This window comes from Triplophysa rosa, linkage group LG2 (assembly GCF_024868665.1).
Source record: "Triplophysa rosa linkage group LG2, Trosa_1v2, whole genome shotgun sequence".
NCBI lineage: Eukaryota > Metazoa > Chordata > Actinopteri > Cypriniformes > Nemacheilidae > Triplophysa > Triplophysa rosa.
This window is the reverse complement of record NC_079891.1, coordinates 1,461,062-1,483,551: the sequence shown is the minus strand read 5'-3', so window position 1 is coordinate 1,483,551 and position 22,490 is coordinate 1,461,062. Positions and strand designations below refer to the sequence as shown.

General features: G+C 40.8%; 2 protein-coding genes across 3 annotated transcripts in view; one reads left to right on the top strand and one right to left on the bottom strand.

Annotated features, from left to right (window-relative positions):
- The window catches only part of LOC130566894 (astrotactin-2-like), a 254,631-nt gene that overhangs the window by 36,010 nt on the left and 196,131 nt on the right, over positions 1–22,490 (bottom strand). For both annotated transcript variants that reach the window (XM_057354726.1, XM_057354717.1), the window contains 4 exons: positions 13,550–13,674; positions 12,503–12,607; positions 10,825–11,004; positions 2,994–3,256 (listed from right to left, as the gene is read on the bottom strand). In XM_057354726.1, coding sequence (XP_057210709.1) covers positions 2,994–3,256; positions 10,825–11,004; positions 12,503–12,607; positions 13,550–13,674 — 673 coding nt within the window. The remainder of the gene's footprint in view (positions 1–2,993; positions 3,257–10,824; positions 11,005–12,502; positions 12,608–13,549; positions 13,675–22,490) is intronic.
- On the top strand, positions 5,135–10,587 carry trim32 (tripartite motif containing 32). The gene is made up of 2 exons (XM_057354735.1): positions 5,135–5,372; positions 7,516–10,587. Exon 2 carries the CDS (start codon positions 7,536–7,538, stop codon positions 9,513–9,515), a length of 1,980 nt encoding a protein of 659 aa, XP_057210718.1. The 5' UTR covers positions 5,135–5,372; positions 7,516–7,535; the 3' UTR covers positions 9,516–10,587.

Sequence of the window (22,490 nt, the reverse complement as noted above, 5' to 3'; positions counted from 1 at the left end):
TATTCGGTCTGATTTTTCTTCGTTATTCGGTCTGATTTTTCTTCGTTATTCGGTCTGATTTTTCTTCGTTATTCGGTCTGATTTTTCTTCGTTATTCGGTCTGATTTTTTCTTCGTTATTCGGTCTGATTTTTTCTTCGTTATTCGGTCTGATTTTTTCTTAGTTATTCAGTCTGATTTTTTTCTTTGTTATTCAAGTTTGATTTTTCTTCATTATTCGGTCAGATTTTTCTTCATTATTCGGTCTGATTTTTCTTCGTTATTCGGTCTGATTTTTCTTCGTTATTCGGTCTGATTTTTCTTCTAAGTCATCCACTTCCATTACATTTTTAAATACAATTGTTGTTTCACCATAAAAGAAACTAATTTGCTTACACGATTCAATTTGTCTAATATCTGTGTAGAATAAAAGATTCACAACAAGAATTGCATGTTTACGACAGACCGCTTTCCACAAGGCTCTTGGACTTCACAGAACCCCTCCTCGATACCAAGAAACAATCACGCGATCACGACATCCAAATGTTATTACGTGTTTGACTCCTGTGAACTCAGCCCATTACTGTCCCCAATCACCGTCTGATATGTGCAAACATTACCCAGCTGGCCACAGGAACTGATTCATCCGATGACCCAAAAGCTCAGCAAACAGGTCATTCCCATCATTGGCTCTAATGTAGTGAAGGAAGTGTCCATCTTTCTAGGAACACCTATAAGCATCTTCCAGGAAGGGAGATATGCCTTTGATTGAACCTGCGGGTCAGGAGGGGACACGAGGACGGCCGATAAAAGTGGCGAATCGGCTCAGGGCTGCTTGAAGGCTGATTCGATTTGCTTCCTCCATCTACTTGAATGGCCAGCAAAATCCATGGGTATAGCATTCCATGGAAAATGGATTTCGGTCAGCATCTCGGCTGGGCTTTAATACCAACTTATAAGAGTGGCTTTCTTCCCGAGTGAACGGAAATGGTGGGCCGATCGGATCGGACGTGCCTTTGAATGGCAATTCCCTGCCGGAGCGGTTTAATTCGGGTTTACAGGAGTGCTTTCAATAAGCCGCCGTATCTCCGAAACACACACACACACACACATAAATTACACTCCACCCATTAGACTGTTAATAAATAACGCTTTTAAGAAGTTTTGCAGAGTATCCCACAACTTCAAACTTTGTGTTTCTAGAGGAGGAACCATGTTCCCAGAGGAAACTCTTATTGCTCAGATGTTGCTCAGGAGATAATGACTGAGCTCTCAGTTGTGCATCAACTAAAAACGGAGATATAAAATAACCAACTTTGGTAACTTTAGATAAAAGCGTCTGCCAAATGCATAAATGTAAATGTAAAATGAACACGGATTGTAGAGTAAAAACATCTGGATTTGGGTGAATTTGATGAGAAAAGACTCAAAGAAATCTGAGCTCAGTTTGAGACAACATTGAGAAACTCTAATGGAGGCGATTGTGACTCTTTTCCTCCGAAGAAATATCTGAGAGATATAATAATCTCTTTGATGATATTAAAGAGATGAATGCGTGTGTTCTGTGGGTCTCGTTTCAGAAGTCCCGACTCGTCCCCAAGAGTCAATGACATCAATATCATCCTCATAACCTCGCGGCATCTTCGTTGCGCGCTGTGCGCCAGCCTCTGTATGCGAGTGCGAGGGTGGGGGAGACGTTGGCTCTCCTGTTTGTTTACCTATCGACAGACCCCCGCTGGGGATCGTCTGCTATCGATCGCCAGCTTTTCGTTATTGTCAGCGCTGCTGTAAGTGGTGAGGTCCAGACACACACACATACACACACACAGGTACCGTCTTCGGCATGAGAAGCAATTAGATGCCGTCGGGTACGGGGCGGGTGCCGGGCCATTTGGTTAGTGAGTCACTCTCTCTGGTCTCTTGATACTGCAGAAGAACAGACGCTGGTTAATAGCATCTTCTGCTCCAGGACGTCAGTGGCAGAGAGGATGATGTGGAAAAGAGAGTCCGGCTATCTGCTCCAAAACATCATTTAATATCCTCATTACAGCCGTGACTCAGAAGACTCATGGACTGCTATCGCTAATGTCTCCTTATTTAAGCCGAGGCATTACATTATGGTCAACATTCTGCCATCATTTATGTCATTGTGCGTGACTATTCCTGTGGAACACAAAAGAAGATATTTTGAGAAATGTCTCAGTGGTTTTGTGTTCATACAATGAAAGTCAATGTGGTTCAGTGTTGTTTGATTCTTGACATTCTTCAAAATATCTTCTTTTGTGTTCTGAAGAATAAACAGAGTCATAATGTTTTGGAATGAGGTGGGAGTGAATAAATAACGAAAGTATTTCTTTAAGCCAAGAAACGGTGCGATACTGATGCCACTTCAAATTGTCTTTTAATTTTAGTCCGTCTTTCATACACAGAGTCTATAATCTCAGAACGATGTTGAAATGATAAAGAAAATCACTCCTGCCATCTGCTGGTGTGTCCGGTGAAGTGCAACACGTTTCTCAACTACACAACATCAACTTCAAACGCTCCTTAACCATTTAATGAAGAAGTTGTGTTAAAGTGACGGTTCACCCAAAAATGAAACTTCTGTCATCTTTTACTCACCCTCTTGTCATTACAAACCTTTACGACTTTCTTTCTTCCGCAGAACACAAAAGAAGATATTTTGAAGAACGTTGGTAACCGAACACCACTGGAGCCCATTCACTTCTATTGTATGGACACAAAACAAATGCAAGTGAATGGGTGCGAGTTAACAACATACTTCAAAATATCTTCTCGTGTTCTGCGGAAGAAAGAAACTCATACAGGTTTGAAGAGACGAGAGGGCGAGTAAATGATGACAGAATTTTCATTATTGGGTGAACTGTCCCTTTAAACTTGTGAGTTAGCAGGACGTTTAATTCAGATGGTTTTCTAAAGAACTAGAGAATAAAAAAATCTCTCCTTGAAAAAAACACTGGCATTAAACTTCAATAAAAACGTCTTTTCTTTTACCTCTTTAGTGCTGTTGTCCTGCACCAGGCTGTACAGGGCCACGACCCGGCTGACCTCCAGCAGGACGGGTGTCGGGCTGGGCGTCTCACGACCCGTTTGCCTACACAGGTGACAGGCCGCTGGGCAGCTGCCCTTCTCCTGGCAGCGGATCTCCACGCCGGCCACCAGGTCATCAGACAGCAGCTGCGTCTTCAGCAGACCCGACAGGTAACTGATGAAGGGCACGGCTTTCAGGTCACGCCGGCCGCCCTGCTCTGTGACCTCTGTGAGGTGAGAGAGAGAGAGAGAGACATCACTAGTACAGATTTGTGATTCGGATCAGAACAAGCAGATGATGAGAATAACAACTAAATAACTAAAATAATAAATGTGCTACTAGAGGTTTTTCACAGCGATGCCATAGAAGAACCATTTATGGGTTCTTAAAAGAACAGTTTCTGTTTTACATTCGTATAGTCTAATAAAAGTACTTGCACTACGGAGATCCTTTTGTCAAACAGAAAGGTTCTGCAGACGTTAAAGCTTCTGTACAGAGAACCATACAGCTCAAAATGGCATTGTATAGCACCTTTGTTTTAAAACAAAAACTACTACATTTGAAAACATTTAAAAGAATGAAAAAAGTGCATTCCATTATGCATAATACTGTACATGGAAACATAATACATTTATTCGGGTTAAGCAAAACTGACTTGGTTTCAGCAGTTATTATAGTTTTGTTTAGTTTTATTTATATTTTAAATTAGCTTTAATTTTAGTCAATTTTTTAGCAATTCTGTTATATGCTTTTGTCATGTCATTATGTATTTGTTTGTTTTTTATGTTGCTATTTAAGATTAATTTGGTTTTGTTTATTATTGTAATTTTTGTGCCTTAAACTTATTTCAGTTTATTTTTGAGACAACGTTGTTATTTTTTTATTTGCTTTAAGTTTTTCACTAATTTTTCAAAGTTTGAATTTGAGTAAACTAAAATAACCTTGGTTTTCAGCAGACAAATGCTTTGTAAATATTATTAAGACATAAAAGAATAAAGAAATTATGCCAAACTACTTTATAAGTTTAAAGAACATTCACAACATTACAACCTGAGCACTGTGCTGGTTTACATCAACTGCACTTTTATTTCTATTTTCTTTTGATTTTATTCTTTATTTATATACACATGTTTTAAATCAATTTAGGCTCTTTGTCTCTATTTATTTCTATTGTCTTTTAAATTCTAAAGTTGTATTTGTGATTTTAATACATTTGCTTTTTAAAGAAGTCTCATGCATTACGTGTTCTATTTTTCCTTTGTCAATCATTTTATGTGAAGCACTTTGAATTACCTTAGTAGGCCTACACTGTAGGATTGTGTTTGTTAAAATACCTAATGCCTAATACCTAAATACCTAACCTAATATCTAATGGTAGCCTTTTTTCTATCCTCTATCCCTAACCAAACAATTCTGCATTTTTACATTTTCAAATAAGCATTATTGGCTGCTTACCACAATGTAGGTGATCTGTAGGCCTACACAAACATCTTTATTCAATTCAGAATCTCAATTTCATTCAGATCTCCATGTCTATGCTGACACTGGGAGGACGTGTAAACTCCACACAGAAAATAAAACACCGACATGACAGCTGTTGTGAGGTTACAGCGCCCTCTGCTGAGCCCACAGCAACACTAATACACATGGATTATTATAACATTTGACTCATTTCTAAATTGGTTTTATGCAGAATTTAATATTTTTAATTAAACACAAATCTTTTAGTTCGTTTGCTATACCAGTAAGGCATTAATACTATTTTATGTTACTTTAATGGCAAGGTTTGTAACACAGATGTTTGCTGCCATCTAGCGGTGCCTGACTATACTGTACATGTAATACTTCATCGTTGGATTATATATTGGGAAAACGCACATACAGACGACACTCCTTGTTGTTATAAATTATGATACACATAAATCACTGTAAAATCAAAAATAAAACATGAACAATAATATAATAAATTATATAATTATATTATTATAATAAAGAATATATTTATTTTATTAAAACATAACACCATAGAAAATAAATATAAACGTATCTGCTTTACTTATACAATTAAAATATCTTCCAGATTATAAACAATTTACCTTTTGTCTTAAAACAAAAGTTACTGAGTAACTGACTGGATGCTTTAACGTGCGTATCTGATTGGTGCCATCTCACGTCAATCAACCCACGCTGACGCGCACCCCTTCCTAACGAACCAATGAAACGGCGCGTACACGAAGAGTCCGCCCGCCGTAGTGACGTCATCTCCGCAGTTAAGCGCGCACCCGCTGACATGAGAGGCGCGCGCGCGTCGTCACGTCAGGCGAGCTGCAGTTGAACTGTCGGTAAGAAACTAATATTATTAACGTTGTTATTAATAAAAGTAATCTAAACATAAACGTGCGCGAACGTGTTTATTGTCTGTCATGATTGCGCGTGTCGTCACAGATGTCGCGCGCGCTGCAGACAGAGCGAAAGGATTCAGATCGCAGTGTTTTGAAATCTGGGCCTGTATTTATTCAGGTTAAAACTAGATATTCAGATATATCACCACATATGATCAAACTGTTGTTCGGATAAATGATGTGCCGTATTAATGCGACGTGTGCATTTATTAAACATGCTAAAAATGCCAATAACTACATGCTTCTGAAAGCCGATGATTGGCAGCTGTCGACCAAAATATACACACGGCTGTGACGTTGTTTTTCTTAAGTATTTATTATTTATCTGAAAGTCTGTTTTTACCTCGTAAATCCCTGTGATTATGTGATCGCGAATGCATCAGTAGGTGTGGTAGCATGCAGCATCAGGACCGGTGCATGTCATCACACACTGCTGATACAGTGATGTGACGTCATCACGTCTGTGTATGTGCTTAAAGTTTAGGGTTCCTTCCCAGTCCAGAGCTGTTTATAATGATGGATTACAGTGAGACTAATATTAAAGTTTGTGACAGACGGATGTATTGGTCAGTCTGATGAATCGGCAGATATTTTGTAATTTTGAGATGAATCACCATCTGAAAAGAGCTGCTGATGAACGTGTCCAAAGTATACAATTACATTGAAAGTGTAAAGGCAATGTTGTGTACATTTGCTATCATTAAATAGTATCATATACACTCACCTAAAGGATTATTAGGAACACCATACTAATACGGTGTTTGACCCCCTTTCGCCTTCAGAACTGCCTTAATTCTACGTGGCATTGATTCAACAAGGTGCTGAAAGCATTCTTTAGAAATGTTGGCCCATATTGATAGGATAGCATCTTGCAGTTGATGGAGATTTGTGGGATGCACATCCAGGGCACGAAGCTCCCGTTCCACCACATCCCAAAGATGTTCTATCGGGTTGAGATCTGGTGACTGTGGGGGCCATTCTAGTACAGTGAACTCATTGTCATGTTCAAGAAACCAATTTGAAATGATTCGAGCTTTGTGACATGGTGCATTATCCTGCTGGAAGTAGCCATTAGAGGATGGGTACATGGTGGTCATAAAGGGATGGACATGGTCAGAAACAATGCTCAGGTAGGCCGTGGCATTTAAACGATGCCCAATTGGCACTAAGGGGCCTAAAGTGTGCCAAGAAAACATCCCCCACACCATTACACCACCACCACCAGCCTGCACAGTGGTAACAAGGCATGATGGATCCATGTTCTCATTCTGTTTACGCCAAATTCTGACTCTACCATTTGAATGTCTCAACAGAAATCGAGACTCATCAGACCAGGCAACATTTTTCCAGTCTTCAACTGTCCAATTTTGGTGAGCTCGTGCAAATTGTAGCCTCTTTTTCCTATTTGTAGTGGAGATGAGTGGTACCCGGTGGGGTCTTCTGCTGTTGTAGCCCATCTGCCTCAAGGTTGTGCGTGTTGTGGCTTCACAAATGCTTTGCTGCATACCTCGGTTGTAACGAGTGGTTATTTCAGTCAAAGTTGCTCTTCTATCAGCTTGAATCAGTCGGCTCATTCTCCTCTGACCTCTAGCATCAACAAGGCATTTTCGCCCACAGGACTGCCGCATACTGGATGTTTTTCCCTTTTCACACCATTCTTTGTAAACCCTAGAAATGGTTGTGCGTGAAAATCCCAGTAACTGAGCAGATTGTGAAATACTCAGACCGGCCCGTCTGGCACCAACAACCATGCCACGCTCAAAATTGCTTAAATCACCTTTCTTTCCCATTCTGACATTCAGTTTGGAGTTCAGGAGATTGTCTTGACCAGGACCACACCCCTAAATGCATTGAAGCAACTGCCATGTGATTGGTTGATTAGATAATTGCATTAATGAGAAATTGAACAGGTGTTCCTAATAATCCTTTAGGTGAGTGTATATATTAGCATTATATTCTCTGCAGTCTAGATGCGAAAATGCGTATTCGTAAAATAAATAAATATTGAAACGGGGTCAAACGACTGCTTCCACATTAACAATAACTGTGTGTAATAAACAAAATTCTCTTTTCTCTCCCGTAGACGACGCACCAGAAGGCATCATGGCTACACCGACGTCTCTGGATCCAGAGCTGGTTCGGGAGGTGTTGGAATGTCCCATCTGCCTGGAGACCTACAACCAGGACCAGCTCCGGCCCAAACTGCTTCAGTGTGGTCACTCCGTGTGTCGCCAGTGCCTTGAGAAACTCCTCGCCAGCACAATCAACGGCGTGCGCTGTCCCTTCTGCAGTAAAGTCTCCCGCATGAGCAGCATTTCCCAGCTGGCCGACAATCTCACTGTGCTGAAGATCATCGACTGCGCCAGTTCATGCGGATCCAACATGGGTCTCATGTGCAAGTCCTGCAAGAACCGTCTGCCCCGTCAGTACTGTCATGACTGTGGCGTCGTGTTGTGCGACATCTGCAAGAGCGAGAGTCACCAGCGGCAAGGTCACGTCGTGCAGGCCATTCGCGTGGCCGCCGAACAGCGTCGGAAGGACCTCGGCGGGAAGCTCACTGACTTGCGCGAGGCGATGGGCAACATTCAAAAAAAGAAAGCCGCCATCGACAACGTCGCCAAATCGCTCCGACTCAAGTACAAGGCGGTCCAGCAGGAGTACGCCAAGGCTGAACTGCGGCTCCAGGAAGAACTGAGCCGCTCCCGCCGGGCCTTCACCGCTTCCATGGCCGAAATAGAGAAGCTCAATGCACAGATCCTGGAGGAGCAGACGTACCTGCTCAGTATCGCTGAGGTTCAGGTGGTGTCCCGTTGCGACTATCTCACCATGAGGATCAAGCAGACCGATATCGCTCTGTTAGAGGAGGAGAGCAATAACGACGAAGAGGAGCTGGACTTAAAAACCAATCTGCCTGTCGTTCTGAAACTACAGGACCCTGAACTGCTTAAAACTGAGCATTTGAAACCTTTAGATGTGGGGCAGCTGACTACAAAACCCTGCACCGTCAATGCAGAGGAGGAAGACGTACTGGAGTTAGCCGCTGCCGCTCCTCTGGACATTTATCGGGATATTGATATGGAAACGGCTGTGGAAGAGGCGGTCTGTGCTTCGCCCGTCAATTTCAAGTCCAAGTCCGTCGACGGTGGGGAACCATCTCCAGGGGCTACCGGCGGCCAGCTCTGTCAGTTCGTGAAAAAGATGGGCTGCAAGGGGAACCTGCCCGGCATGTTCAACCTGCCGGTCAGCATCTGCGTCACGTCGCAGGGAGAGGTTCTCGTGGCCGACCGGGGGAACTACCGCATCCAGATCTTCAACCGCAAGGGCTTCCAACGGGAGATCCGCCGCAACCCGAGCAGCATTGACAACTTCGTCCTGAGCTTCCTCGGCGCCGACCTGCCCAACCTCATCCCCCTCTCCATCGCCATCACCGCTCAGGGCCTCATCGGCGTCACCGACAACTACGACAACTCCGTGAAGGTTTACACCGCAGACGGCCACTGCGTCGCCTGCCACAAGAACCAGCTCATCAAGCCGTGGGGGATCGCCGCCATGCCCTCGGGTCAGTTCGTCGTGTCGGACGTGGAGGGCGGCAAGCTCTGGTGCCTGGCGGTGGATCGCAATGTAGGGGTGGTGAACTACAACCGTCTGTGCTCGGCGGTCAGGCCCAAATTTGTGACTTGCGACTCCACAGGAACGGTCTACTTCACGCAGGGTTTGGGCTTGAACATTGAGAACAGACACAACGAGCATCACCTGGAAGGGGGCTTCTCCATCGGCTCGGTGGGCATGGACGGCCAGTTGGGAAAACAGCTCAGCCACTTCTTCTCCGAGGCTGAGGACTTCCGATGCATTACGGGCATGTGCGTGGACTCAAACGGCGACTTGCTCGTGACGGACAGCGGCCGCAAGGAGATCCTCCAGTTCCCTAAAGAAGGCGGCCATAACGTTCTCATTCAGGAGGGTCTTACCTGCCCTGTAGGGGTCGCTGTTACTCAGAAGGGACAACTGCTGGTTTTGGATTGCTGGGACCACTGCGTGAAGGTCTACACGTACTTGCAGAGGAGACGTTCCTCTACCTGCTAAACCCGGCGTGTGTGAAGGACATTTTTAGGAGCGCTTTAATTCAACGGCAACATCATAAATGAGATTCACCACTGCCATGGAGCGACTGCAGGACGTGTATTATTTTGGCTGCTTTGGACGAATACAGCACAACTGATGGCAATAACTGAGAGCGTGTGGACGTTTGTTCTCATCTGTGGTTTCTACGGACATTAAAATGGCGTTTTGAACATTTGAGAAGCAAGCTGAAGTACTACAAACATGACTGGAATAGGAAATGTTTTTACCCAGATGGAAAATCTGCTGATTCAGAACACCGCTGGTGTGTGTGTGTGTCGTCATGTTCACGTGTCCTAGTTTTTTCCCCACAATGCCTCAATGTTAAAGTGCCCCCTTATATCTCAAGCCTGTAAAGTGAAGCGTCTCACTCGTGTTTCATCAGATGTTAAAATACTCGTGAACATTAATCTTGGGGAATCGATCGAGTTATAAGTTGTCTGTTACTGTTAAACATTGGTTGTACTGTAATCGGACTGTCAACACACATGCACGTCACAGCAGTTAAATACACTACACACACGATATGATATAATGCATTTAAGTGTCCTTGTTTTTAAGAGATGGTCGCGTGGAGAGATAAAGGGAGTTTGGGTCCTGCTTGAAGGCTTTATTCAGCACTTCTAAAATCATTGAAGATATTAGAGACTTATTTGATTTGCACACTTCTGGTCTGCTGTTACCCTTTCTTACATTAAGAAACTGCTCTCAAAGCTCTGGATTAATGAGGTTTTCTTTAATATTCACGTGTTTATATTAATTTCAGTAAGATCAGCAGCAGTGCTGGTGTAATCATTTATAAAGCCATAGAGATGCTCTTTTCTATTAGTTCTTTCTCATTACCCATCATACCTCTGGGTTATAAAACCTTTACACCGTTGTACTTCAAATAAAACGTTCACAAGATCACAACATGATGATGTGTTTATGCATTGTTGGTGTCTGGGAAACGAATCCCAAATTCTTGTTTGTATTGTTCTTGAACAAACTGCGTGCAATAAAGTCAACATATCTGAACTCTTGTCTTTCATGACTCACTATTTTCACTATAATAATAATTGAATGCTCTCTAACCTCGAGTATATGGGTACACAATTGGAATTGTTTTGAAGATCTTTTCCCAAAACCCTTTTAATCTGCAACGGGATGTCATGCTGTTAAAGCGCTTCACATGTGTAATATATGAACGCAGCGCTTTAACACACATGAGATGACATCTTTAGGTTTGACCTTTATTGACTGATTTGTTTGTTTAAATTGAGTTCTCTCTTACCTTTCTGGTACTGGAGCCAGAGCTGCTGTTGGACCTTCTTACTGGGAAAGTAGATGTTACAGGTGAGTTCAGAGCCGAACAGAGCCTCGGCGATGTAATGACTGCCGTACTGCTGAATGAACGCCAGCATCTCATCTCGGGTGCTGTCCGGCGTCAGGGACTTCAGAACCTTTGAGAAATCTGACAAAACGGACCAGCACACATAAATTTACACTCACATGAAAAAGTAAGGGATAATTCACAGCTAGCCATGGATTATCCCGCTTATACCATGCTCATTTGCCAAGTTAAAGTTGTTATTGATGTTTACAGAGTGAGTGTTGATCATCAGACAGGTGAAAATGGCACTTATTTCCGTCACTTAATTTCAAACGTGGATCAAATTTGACTGGAACTACCCGTGCATTAAACGGTTTTAATACACACCTCCCAGCCAATCAGAATCCAGTATTCAAACCGACCATGGTATAATATATAATAACATTAACAAAGTCAAAGTGTTTTTAGAACTGCCTATTCTTCGAGTCTTCGAGTCGTGAATTATAACCAAATTCTTAAATTAAGACCTACAACAGCATATCCATTACTGTAATATTCATGTTCCCACATGTTTTGATTTAATAGTGAAAGAAACCAGATGTTTTGTTTAGAGCTCTCAAATATCACACAGTAAAAAACTGATGCTCACTTTTAATACATCTACATTCACAGCAGTCTGCTGGTTTACGATGTTACCTAACAGAATAGTACAAATCTAGCGTATAGCGTTAGTTCTGGCAGGTCACGTGAGTCAAGCTCGCATCAGCTGATGCTCATCTACCTATAGAAATGTGATGCTATCTCAGCTTCCGTTTTAAAATTCCTTCAGCTAACAGCAGCTTATAGCGTTGCTCAGGAGAAAATGACCCTCCTCCATCCCCAGCTCCACCTCGCAAGTCTCAATTACTGGACATAATGTGTTACCTTGAAGAATACAATTATTGATCAAACCCTTACACAAAATAAGTATTCTTCAAGGTCATTTTCTAGTATACTTATGTAAATTTCAAGTATACTTCACGTAGTAAGTATATAATATGTAGTATACTTGTAAGTGCATTATTTCAATACTACTTCTGACCAAAGAGGCCCACTTTTAATTAATAGAATTATACTTTAAAGTATACTTGGACTAGTTTACAGCTACATTTCTCGTTTATACTGCAACTACACTAGAAGTAAACTGATAATTTACTAGTTCAATATGTTTGGCACATTTTTTAGTGTATAAAGGTACACTTTGAAGTATAATCTTAGTAAACTACTAGTTTAGTAGTTTTTATACTGCAAGTATACTTGTAAGTATAGTCTTCTAGTCATGTATTTTTTCGCTATAAAATACTATTTTCCTATTTAGGTGTGAACTTTTATACTTGGAACACATTTACCAGCCAAGTACACTTAGAATACGTCATTATAATTATAAGTATATCCCAATCAATTGAGTATAACATAGAGCAAATGCACTTTGACTTTTTTATCAGTATAACTCAAGTATGCCTAAGTGTCAGTCTAAGCATACTGAAGTACATGAAAGTAGAAGTATGCCTTCTTGTTTTGAGTTTAAAAGAAACAGAAACATCACACTTGAATATATGTTTTGGCTTCTCTCATGTGCTTGTGTGTGCAGATGTTTTACCTGTGGACAGGGTGATAGCACTGAGTTTCACCTTGTACAGGTTACTCCGCACTCTCCACTGTTGCATCATGGGATATCCCGTGGCTTCACTGAACTGAACTTCTCCTGTAACACAAACGCACACGATGAATATAAATAATGTCAAAGGAGTCCTTGTTAAGGTGTTACGTATGGACCTAATCAACAGACTGAGTTTTTAGACTGTCAATGATAATGTGCAGTAATGTCATTTACTGCTGTAGATTCTGCACACCTGCTGCTGGTTTTCTTGACTGAATGCTCTTGTAGTGTGAGTGAATTACAGTGATTTACCACGGTAAAGCATCTGTCACTTGGCAGACTGTGATATGAATGAAGACTTGATTCGATACATCAGTTCCTTGCCCTCGGTCTCGCTGTGATGCCCACCTCTTTCACCTCTGTGATGGATTCCTTTCACGACGTCATTGATTTATTGCTCACACTGTCTACAGTCTAACTCCATGATGAACAATGGCAAGTCTCTCTCCACTCTCTCTCCCGCACACACGCACGCACACACGCACGTTGGGTTTCCATGTTTTATGGGGACATTCCATAGACACAATGGTTTTTATACTGTACAAACATATTCCCTCCCCCTAACCCTAACAATCACACACAACTGTCTGCTCTTTTACATTTTCATAAAAGTTCATTCTGTATGATTTATAAGCTCGTTTCCTCATGGGGACAAAAAATGTCCCCACAAGGACAAGGGTTTTGGATATTGCCATCTTTGTGGGGACATTTTGTCCCCATACCGTAGGGTTTACCCTGCCCACACACACACACACACACACACACACACACACACATATGGCCAGAAACATATTAGACGTGTATGTACGTGTGGAGTTATGCGTTGTGTTCTAACTTCCGACACATTTCTGAATAGCAAGACGAGAACACATTCAGGTTCTTTCAGGGTCAAACAGAGAATGCAAAAGTCACGACATGTTTGCTACAAGAAACATGAAAGCGGCGTTGAGAGAAAGAGATGAAAGTGATGATGTGAACGTGTGTTACCTGAGAGCAGCTGGAGGTTGGGCAGAGGTTCAGACAGAACTCCTCGACACTGCTCCTCCACAGGAAGAGGAATCACCATCAACCCATCCGCTAACTGAGGAAAATCCTTGATGAAGTTATTATCCCTGAAATCACAAAACACACAGAGACATCCCATGACTCATGTGCTCGCTGACAACCTGATAACTCCGTTGAAAATGTTTTTTATTATGTTCTCATGTGTTTTATTGTGTTAGTTAGCTGTATTTTTTGTAGTTATTATGGCTTCAATCAAAACAAACCAACTGCAGTTTGATTGATATTAATTGGAATGCACAATAAAAAACATGATTTTTGAATCTCATTTTGGAACCAAACTCTTCAAATATACACATATTCAATAAATAATCTATACTCAGATTAATGTGCTTTGGAGTGCTCCTCATCTGCTTTCATGGGTGATAAACTCTTTGTTCGGCAAAGTCAACAGAGAGACATTTTGAAAAACGTTCACAGATTTGTGGAGGTTGTGCGAGTGCGCTGGGATTTCCACTTTCTCTGCAATCTAATGAAGTGTAATGAGTCACCAATTAAAACCCCCTCCGAACGCTCGATCTCTTTAATTGAGCTTCCGCTGTATGAAACATCAATAACAAACACAACTTTCATCATCAGCTCCAGACTGACAAACACGCCTCTGGAATACAGAACAACACACCACGAGCGTTTGTATTCCTCTGATTATACAGCGAGTCCAATGTCCAACAGATGTGTGCGCATTAATATAAAGAACACTACTGTATATATGATACATATAGGTTAGATATGTATATATGTGCAGTATATGTAGATAGACAGATGCTACGTTATTCCTAAGGTGACCTGCAACTTTAACTTTCTTCTTACTCAGTCGTCTCAGTTTTTTTCCTGCCTTTTAAAGTGCCTCTATCGTCAAGAGCGAGTCAGTAGGAGTCAATCAGGACACGCTTTACTGGAAGAGAGGAAACTCAAGGGCACAGAGCGAGAGAGAGAGAGGCCACAGTAAAAGCATTACTCACTCGCTCTCACACAAATCTATTGATTACCGAATTAAATCACCGTGAGTCTGACCCTAAGAGAAATAGTCAGCCCATCACAAATAAACGTTAGGGCGTATGGATTTTCTCCTAAATAAGACTTTGTCCTTGCCACCGCAGTAAACTCGTTCATATTTATTAGATTTATTCCAGTGAAGCCTGATGCTGCAGCGAGAGGTGCGTGAGCAAACCTTCTGTGTTAACTACTAAACAGCATTCCGTTTATTCTTGTCCTGTTGTCATTATCAGCTGTGTCCAGACCTAACTAAGTTGGTAAATATTGCTACTGTAATTGCGTCCGTAAGAAAATCAATAAATTATTCATCAAAACAAACCAAAAAACGAGCATTCTGACATCATTTCTTCACTCATCATGTCATGTCAGAAAAAAATGACATTCTTACGAAGCATTTTTGTCTTGTTTTTAGTGAAAATATCGAAAACTTCTTAAGTCAATATGCAATTACTTGACAGGAAAAGTGACCTAAGATATTTAGTCTTGTTTTGTGAAAAAGAATGTAAGAATTAAATAAGTTTATGGTAAAAACAAGCAAAAAATCTGTCCACGGGGTGAGAAAAGTAACTAAGTAACTTTCTCAAGTACCTAATTCAAGTTTATTTTTCTCACCCCGTCGACAGATTTTTTTGCTTGTTTTTACCATAAACTTACTTAATTCTTATATTCTTTTTCATAAAACAAGACCAAATATCTTTTCTTGTCAAGTAATTGTATTTTGAATTAAAGGCAGGGTGTCCGATTTCTCTTAGCCGTTGTTGATGTTCAAATCACCAAAACAAACCCACCCCTACCCCCATCTTTAGCTTTCGTCAGCGCTCGGCTAATGAGCACTGTGCACCTTACTGCTGATTGGCTACAAGGATGTTTTGGTACTCGGCCCGACTCCGTTGTCTAAAGTGTAATTTGGAAGTCGGGTAACCCCGCCTTTAACAATGTTTAGATATTTGTACTACAAAACAAGACAAAGACACTTTTTTTGTCATTGTTTGCAGTGTATGAGTTTCTTTCTTATGCAGAACACAAAAGAAGATATTTGGAAGAATGTTGATAACCAAACCACATCGAACCCCACAAAACCTCCGAGACATTTCTCAAAATATCTTCTTTATATACATTTTTTTATTTTAGAAGGCGTCACAATCTGTGCACGTGGATGCTCAGAGTCCATCAGAAAACACTGGAGCGTGTTAATGCGTCTTCCATCCCACATGAAAGCCTCTGTGTATTTTGAGCTGTTATACCTGATCACAAAAACACTGGTGATGATGAAATACTCTTAGATTCTCCTCAGAGACAAAAGAAAAAGACATTATACACTCGCTGAGAAAAAGGACATTTCACAGACACTTTATACACAAGAAACGTTACGTGTGTTTGTCGAGGGATCCCTAGTGAGACATTAGAAGATAAAAAGCTGAAGATTCACACAGAAGAGTTTCTTTCATCACAACACAGTGAAGAACTACTGCTTGAGGAAGTGACATCATCATCAGAATCAGAATGCATTTCATTGGCCAATTCTTATTCCGCATCATAATATATACAGTTTCACAGTATCATTTTCTGACACCATCACTCTAAAACAAAAACATAGCAAATATATGATATAAATATCAGAATAAACAGACTTTATAATCTTTTTTCACATTATGACATTTTCTAAATTCCTCATTTCTATAATAAACCAGAATTCAAATGTATAAATAACAATAATAATTTAATACTAACATAATCATCATTTTAATCTTTTTCCTACACATGTCACAATGCAAAACATTTCTATAGGTGTAAATATATTTGAGCACAATATATAAATTGTTATATTATTTAACTCAACTTTATTTATATAGTGCTTTTTACAATTTTCATTGTTACAAAGCAGCTGTGCATGAGACATATTGACTATAAGCAAAACAATTAAAGTTGTACCTGCAAAAACAAGAAAAAGGTGAAAACACAGAAGACAGACACACCCACATACAAAACACTCCACACACACAATATGCACACGTACTAACACACATAGACACACACACACACACACACACACACACACACACACACACACACACACACACACACACACACACACACACACACACACACACACACACACACACACACACACACACACACACACACACACACACACACACACACAGACAAGCACGCAGAGTGAAAGCACACATTTAAGATAAAGGAGAGAGAAACACAGGTCAAATATTAAACAGACTATAAATTCCTATATGCAATATTAATTATGTAATTAAACATTTTAAAGCCCCCCGGCCAGGCAAATAGTGCAAACGGTGGTGAGGAACCCAAAACTCTAATGGAGAAAAACCCTCAGGAGAACCCAGGCCCAACCAGGGGATTCCAGTTCCCCTCTGACAAAAGCTGCTGCCTCTGCACAAGCTCCAGAGAGCTTGCACAACAAGGCTAAATAAAATAAATAAACTTAATAAGGTAAATTATAGTTTAAGATTATCATTAATAATCTAATAGCATTTGAAATGATTTAACAGGTATGGGATTCACATGTGAGTGTCTGTGTGTCTAGTTGTTGATGCAGGTCACTGCTGTGTGTCTGACAGGAATGAATGTATTTTATATTCAGGACTCAGGAGTGTTCATTAGAACATCCATCTCCTGCTCTGAATCTCTCTGGACGCCGCGTGCGGCCCGCAGTGGATTTATGCTTCACGCCGGGCATTATACTCTTACTTTGCAATAACCAGAAACCACTAAAGCAAGCAGGAGAGACCAGACTATCATCTAATAAATGTGTGTGGTGTGCCACAAGGATGCTAATGGTTGCTAAGGGAATGCTATGTGGTTGCTAATGTGTGTTTGGCTAATTTAACCAAGTATGTTATCTATAACTGTACAGGAGGAGAGATAAATGTTTAGTAGTGAGTACAAGATGCAACAAAAAGATGAAAGACCACATTTATTAAAACACTAATATGCACTTGTGTGAAACAAGCACCTATCATATCTCACGATTCTCAGCCCACACACATGCGCACACATGCACACATTGATCACATACACGTACACACGCGCACACACGCACACGCACGCACGCACGCACACACACACACACACACACACACACACTCAACTGTTTATACTTTCTGAATATTATAATGTACCTCAGGGAAGAACTTCGGTAAATTGGCATTTAATTAGTATTCCTTCATACTTTTATCTTCCTACACAAAGCTCTACTCTTACTTTTAGCGTATTTGTCTTTATGTTTGTTTGTTTTCACTCCAACGGTGCTCCTTATTTCGTTGTATACACAATGACAACACAAAGAGCCTTTTAATACAGTTTTGTCATCTAGACAGAAGACTGATCTATATCTACTCCTACAAACAAGAATAAACTACATTGGCACAGTCTCGTCATGCACATTTTCACCACTAGAGAGATCACTTCACCCGTACAAGTCACAGGAGTGATGGAGAGTTTTGCAGCTCAGAATGAAGTAGAGACGCTTAATATGCATCTATTCAAAGCTTCAAAGCACCAACATAAGACACTATATGACACTTACACCATATATGTGCTATAGCTTACGTACTGTATAAAGCATTATTCAACTCAATGAAATTAACATGGACCCTGAAATCAAAATCAGTGACAATCTCAGGCGTTCCTTTAGCACTGTCAGATGTCCACCCCGTTGGGAGCGACAGGGGTGACAGGGTGGACCATGACAGAAACCCAGAGTGAAATCTCTGACGTAAAACAAGTGTGTGAATGATATAAGACATTGTAGAACAAGAGCAGTATACAAATATGAAATGAGAATACACTTTAACCATAACAGGGTGGATGTGTTATGCTTGATCACACGCAACCAACATGTTAAAATAGAAAAACAATCATGTTACACACTAGCAGATGCTGTTATCCAAAGCAGAATGATGGACATTCGGTGTGTGATGTCTAAAACACTGTTCGAACAGAAATTGCAGGTCGATGTTTGGGGACATAACAGGATGGACAATAACTTAACGAAACGCAACCTCTATAGACAGTCTCAACTTTAAATAATAAAATGACGTATCAAACAGATCAAATATATTATTTTTGTGTAATACTTATAATCTGTCACTCATGTGAATTGATCATTGTGAAGAGAATTGAAATACTGAAATAAGTAAAATTATTATTATTGTACTCATAGCACTGTGCGCATATTTGAATGTGTAACACAATATGTTTAAATGCAACATGAGAATGTTATAAAAGTCACCAAACTGTAGGAATCATCCACACACCTGAAACTTTTTTCCTCGTTTCTTGAGTCAATCAGTGTGCAAATGTGTGCAAACCAAATAAGCACATATTCCTGAAACCGCCCACATTTTCCAGCTCTGGGCACCGCTTCGCCCAACACACGATGAACAGACAGACGAACATAAATATCCATCCATCAACCTCTGCCAAATGATTCATCACTGCTCCTGAAGCCTTTCCCCGGCCCAACAAGCGCACACAGACTTCTCATACTCCTGCATCGCCTACAGTCACTGGAAATGATCAACAGTTATATATAACGAAATAAGCAGAACACTTTTTAGTCCAGCCGGGTGAGGGAAATTATGCGTTTGGCCTATCAAACCCCACCGCCCACCGAACGCAACAAGCCGTGCAAACGTATTTTCACATCTGCTTGAGGCCAGAACATTTCCTCCTTAACTCAACTCTGAGATGAATTAACACAAGGCAAACCTGCACAACAGGTCGTGTGGACGTGAAGCAGTGAGTTTATATAACAGACATCATTGAGATTCTCGCCTCTTTACCGTGTGACGGGACACAGACATGACTTGAGTTCTTTCCATTAGCGGCTGTCACAGTCTGTGTTATGACAGCTGATTTCAGTGATGCTGACAACATTATCTCTCCACGAGTCCTCGTGTGAAAGTTCCTCGGTGTTAAAGATATAACACGTCCTTCAGACAGCCAGCTATTGGCAGAGACGCGTCCGGTCGGGTTGCCATATTGTCAAAGACGAGTCACCAGTGAAGCGTTTGAGCTCGTGTTCCACACAACGCCTCCGGCTGTGGACACAACAGATGGGCTTTATCTTCAGGCCGAGTCAAGATTTTATTGCTTTCATTCATTCTAGCTTAATTAATTTCCTCCAACTGTTTTTAAAATCAGCGCGCTTTGCATCTAATGTGTTGTTATTCAATCGTCTAGACCCAGCAAACACAGTACGTTCTGACGACGTGGCCAGTTCGTCTTCATTTGGTCACCGTGACATTACTTTGTGACCACGTTCTGAAGACGTCTTGGCAACGTTCCATTTCTTCGAATTTTTGCTAACGTTCCAGAAACGTCGTAGCCACGTCCTCAAATAACGTCGTGAATTAATCCCATGGAGAACGTTGTAGCGACGTGGTACACTGGTCTTCAGATAACCTGCTGGTCATTTGATTTATGAATTTGGTCATTTCGATTTATTATATAGAACATTTGTGTTAAGAGTAAAATCAGTTATATTGTCAAAACGAATGCAATATTCGTAAATATGAATCCGACTTTTCACACAAAAAAATGATAAGATACAACAATTAAAACGGTGTTTCTATTTATTAATGCGCGCGCTTGTCCAGCACGCGTGTTCTCTGTTCTGCAAAGAGCCTCGCGCTTGCATCTTTCAAACATTTACGGTCATTTCGTTTTACCTCACTGCATAATATATTATTTTAGCGGTTTATTCATATTATTTCTTTTCTTTATACCTACATGTGTGAGAGTAAACACATATTTTAGTGATTTTCGGTCGATTTGGCGTGTTACGGACCCTGATGTTTGTGTGACTGAAGAAGCTTTTGATTGTTGTATCTAAAAAACGGACATGCCGCTAAACTTGTGGTAAGACAAGAATATAATGTTAAGCTTAAAGATAATGTTTATTAATCTCTGTCAATAAATGTCTGCTTTTTATTGTGTTGAAGACTTTGGTTGTTTATGTCATTAACTTCAGTAAATAACACATTTACTTTAATTTTCCACAAACAGCTGAACATTCACTGTTACACATTTTAGGAAACACAAAACTTGTTGATAAGTGTGTGTGCTTAATAACACTGTGTGATTGTGTGAACATTATTTACCTACCGCATGAATGCATGAAGAATAACTTTCATTATATAGGCCTATACAGCATGGGGAACGTAGGCATGAAATCCTCTTTATTATTGATTTGAATAGCATTTCTCTTTTCTTATCTGCACATAGTGAGCAATCTATTACAACTGTAACCCTTATTTCCTGCCGTGCACACTCCAGTCTCTTCAGCGTGGATAATACAAATGAAACACGGGTTACACCGGGTAGATTTACGTTCTTTATTTCACTTTGGAGGAATCATCGGTATCGGCACAACAGCCACCTAACGCAACACCAACTCGACTTCCTCTCGCTTTCTTTTTTTTCAAGAGCCCTCGCTGCCTTAAAGGGGCAGATGCACAAAAGAGCTTTTTAACTAAACATTAAACTAGAGTTCAACATACATTTCTCTTTTAACATAAAATAGAAAAGAAATAAAAATAAAATAAAAATGAATTGACAATTAAGGTTACAGTCTTCCCTTGCTTAACAAAGAAACGTCCTCGTTTCTACCTCAATATAATACCGTGCAAGTACACAACCCATCTACACAGACTTCAAATAGCTACCACATAATCTACAACATAACTGTAGTGTTGCCATTTTGTTGAGTATGTAAAGTAACATCACAGTATTGCAACAAAATTAGCACATCATCAGGTGATGTAACCCATGACAATACAAACATCAGTAGAACACATTTGCATATGCTGTATTACAATGAATAACATATGTAAACTCGTTAGGTGCATATACATTACAGTAAACAAACAGTGGATCAACAAACACCAAACATGTGCAAAACTCATCAACAAAGAAAATCCTTAAACCTTCCAGGTTTCGTAACAATACGGCCACTACGGGTCTGTTGAGGCGGGTCAACTGACATGACCTGCCCTGGAGCCTGAGAGGCTGTAGGAGAAGCACAAGGCCGTAGTACAGATGCCGGTTCAGACACCGAAACAATTGGAGCTTGAGATTCAATTCTTGTCCCACCAGCAGGCTGTTTTGCAGGTTTGTTAGGCACATGCGGTGGGGTAGAAGGGCGGAAAGGCAAAGCTCCTGATAATGCAGTGTGGGGAAAGGAGTAAGGGGCATTAGCATTACCCTCCAAAAGAGGCACAGGGACTGATGAGGAACTGGCAGGTAAAGTGCAAACAGATCCCCTATAAGGCTTCAAGCGATTGTGATGAACCACCCACCTTCTTGACTGTGGATTGTGTGGATCGGTGATCTCATAAGTTACACCAGGGCTGTCATTCTTGTCCATTCGTCTCAGAATTTTGTATGGGCCTTTCCATTTAGGAGCCAGCTTATTCTGCTTTTGAGCTGGATCGTCCAAAAACACAAAGTCACCTGGTTCATGTGGATGGAAAAATGTCTTTTTGTCATACTGCCGTTTCTGATTTAGTTTAGCTGCAGTCGACCGTACAGCTGCATCTTTGAAAGCATAAGACAAACGTAGGAGCCATCTTATTCTGCTTTTGAACTGGATCGTCCAAAAACACAAAGTCACCTGGTTCATGTGGATGGAAAAATATCTTTTTGTCATACTGCCGTTTCTGATTTAGTTTAGATGCAGTCGACCGTATAGCTGCATCTTTGAAATCATAGGACAAACGTGTGGTCACATCCCAAACATAATCGGCAGGGGTACCTGGAGTACAGGAAGTGAGAGTAGCACTACAGTTCAAGAGAATCTCAGCAGGCAGTCGTGGTTCTCTACCATGAG

Coding starts and splice junctions, on each gene's coding strand:
- trim32 (XM_057354735.1), top strand. CDS start 7,536: ATGGCTACACCGACGTCTCTGGATCCAGAGCTGGTTCGGGAGGTGTTG.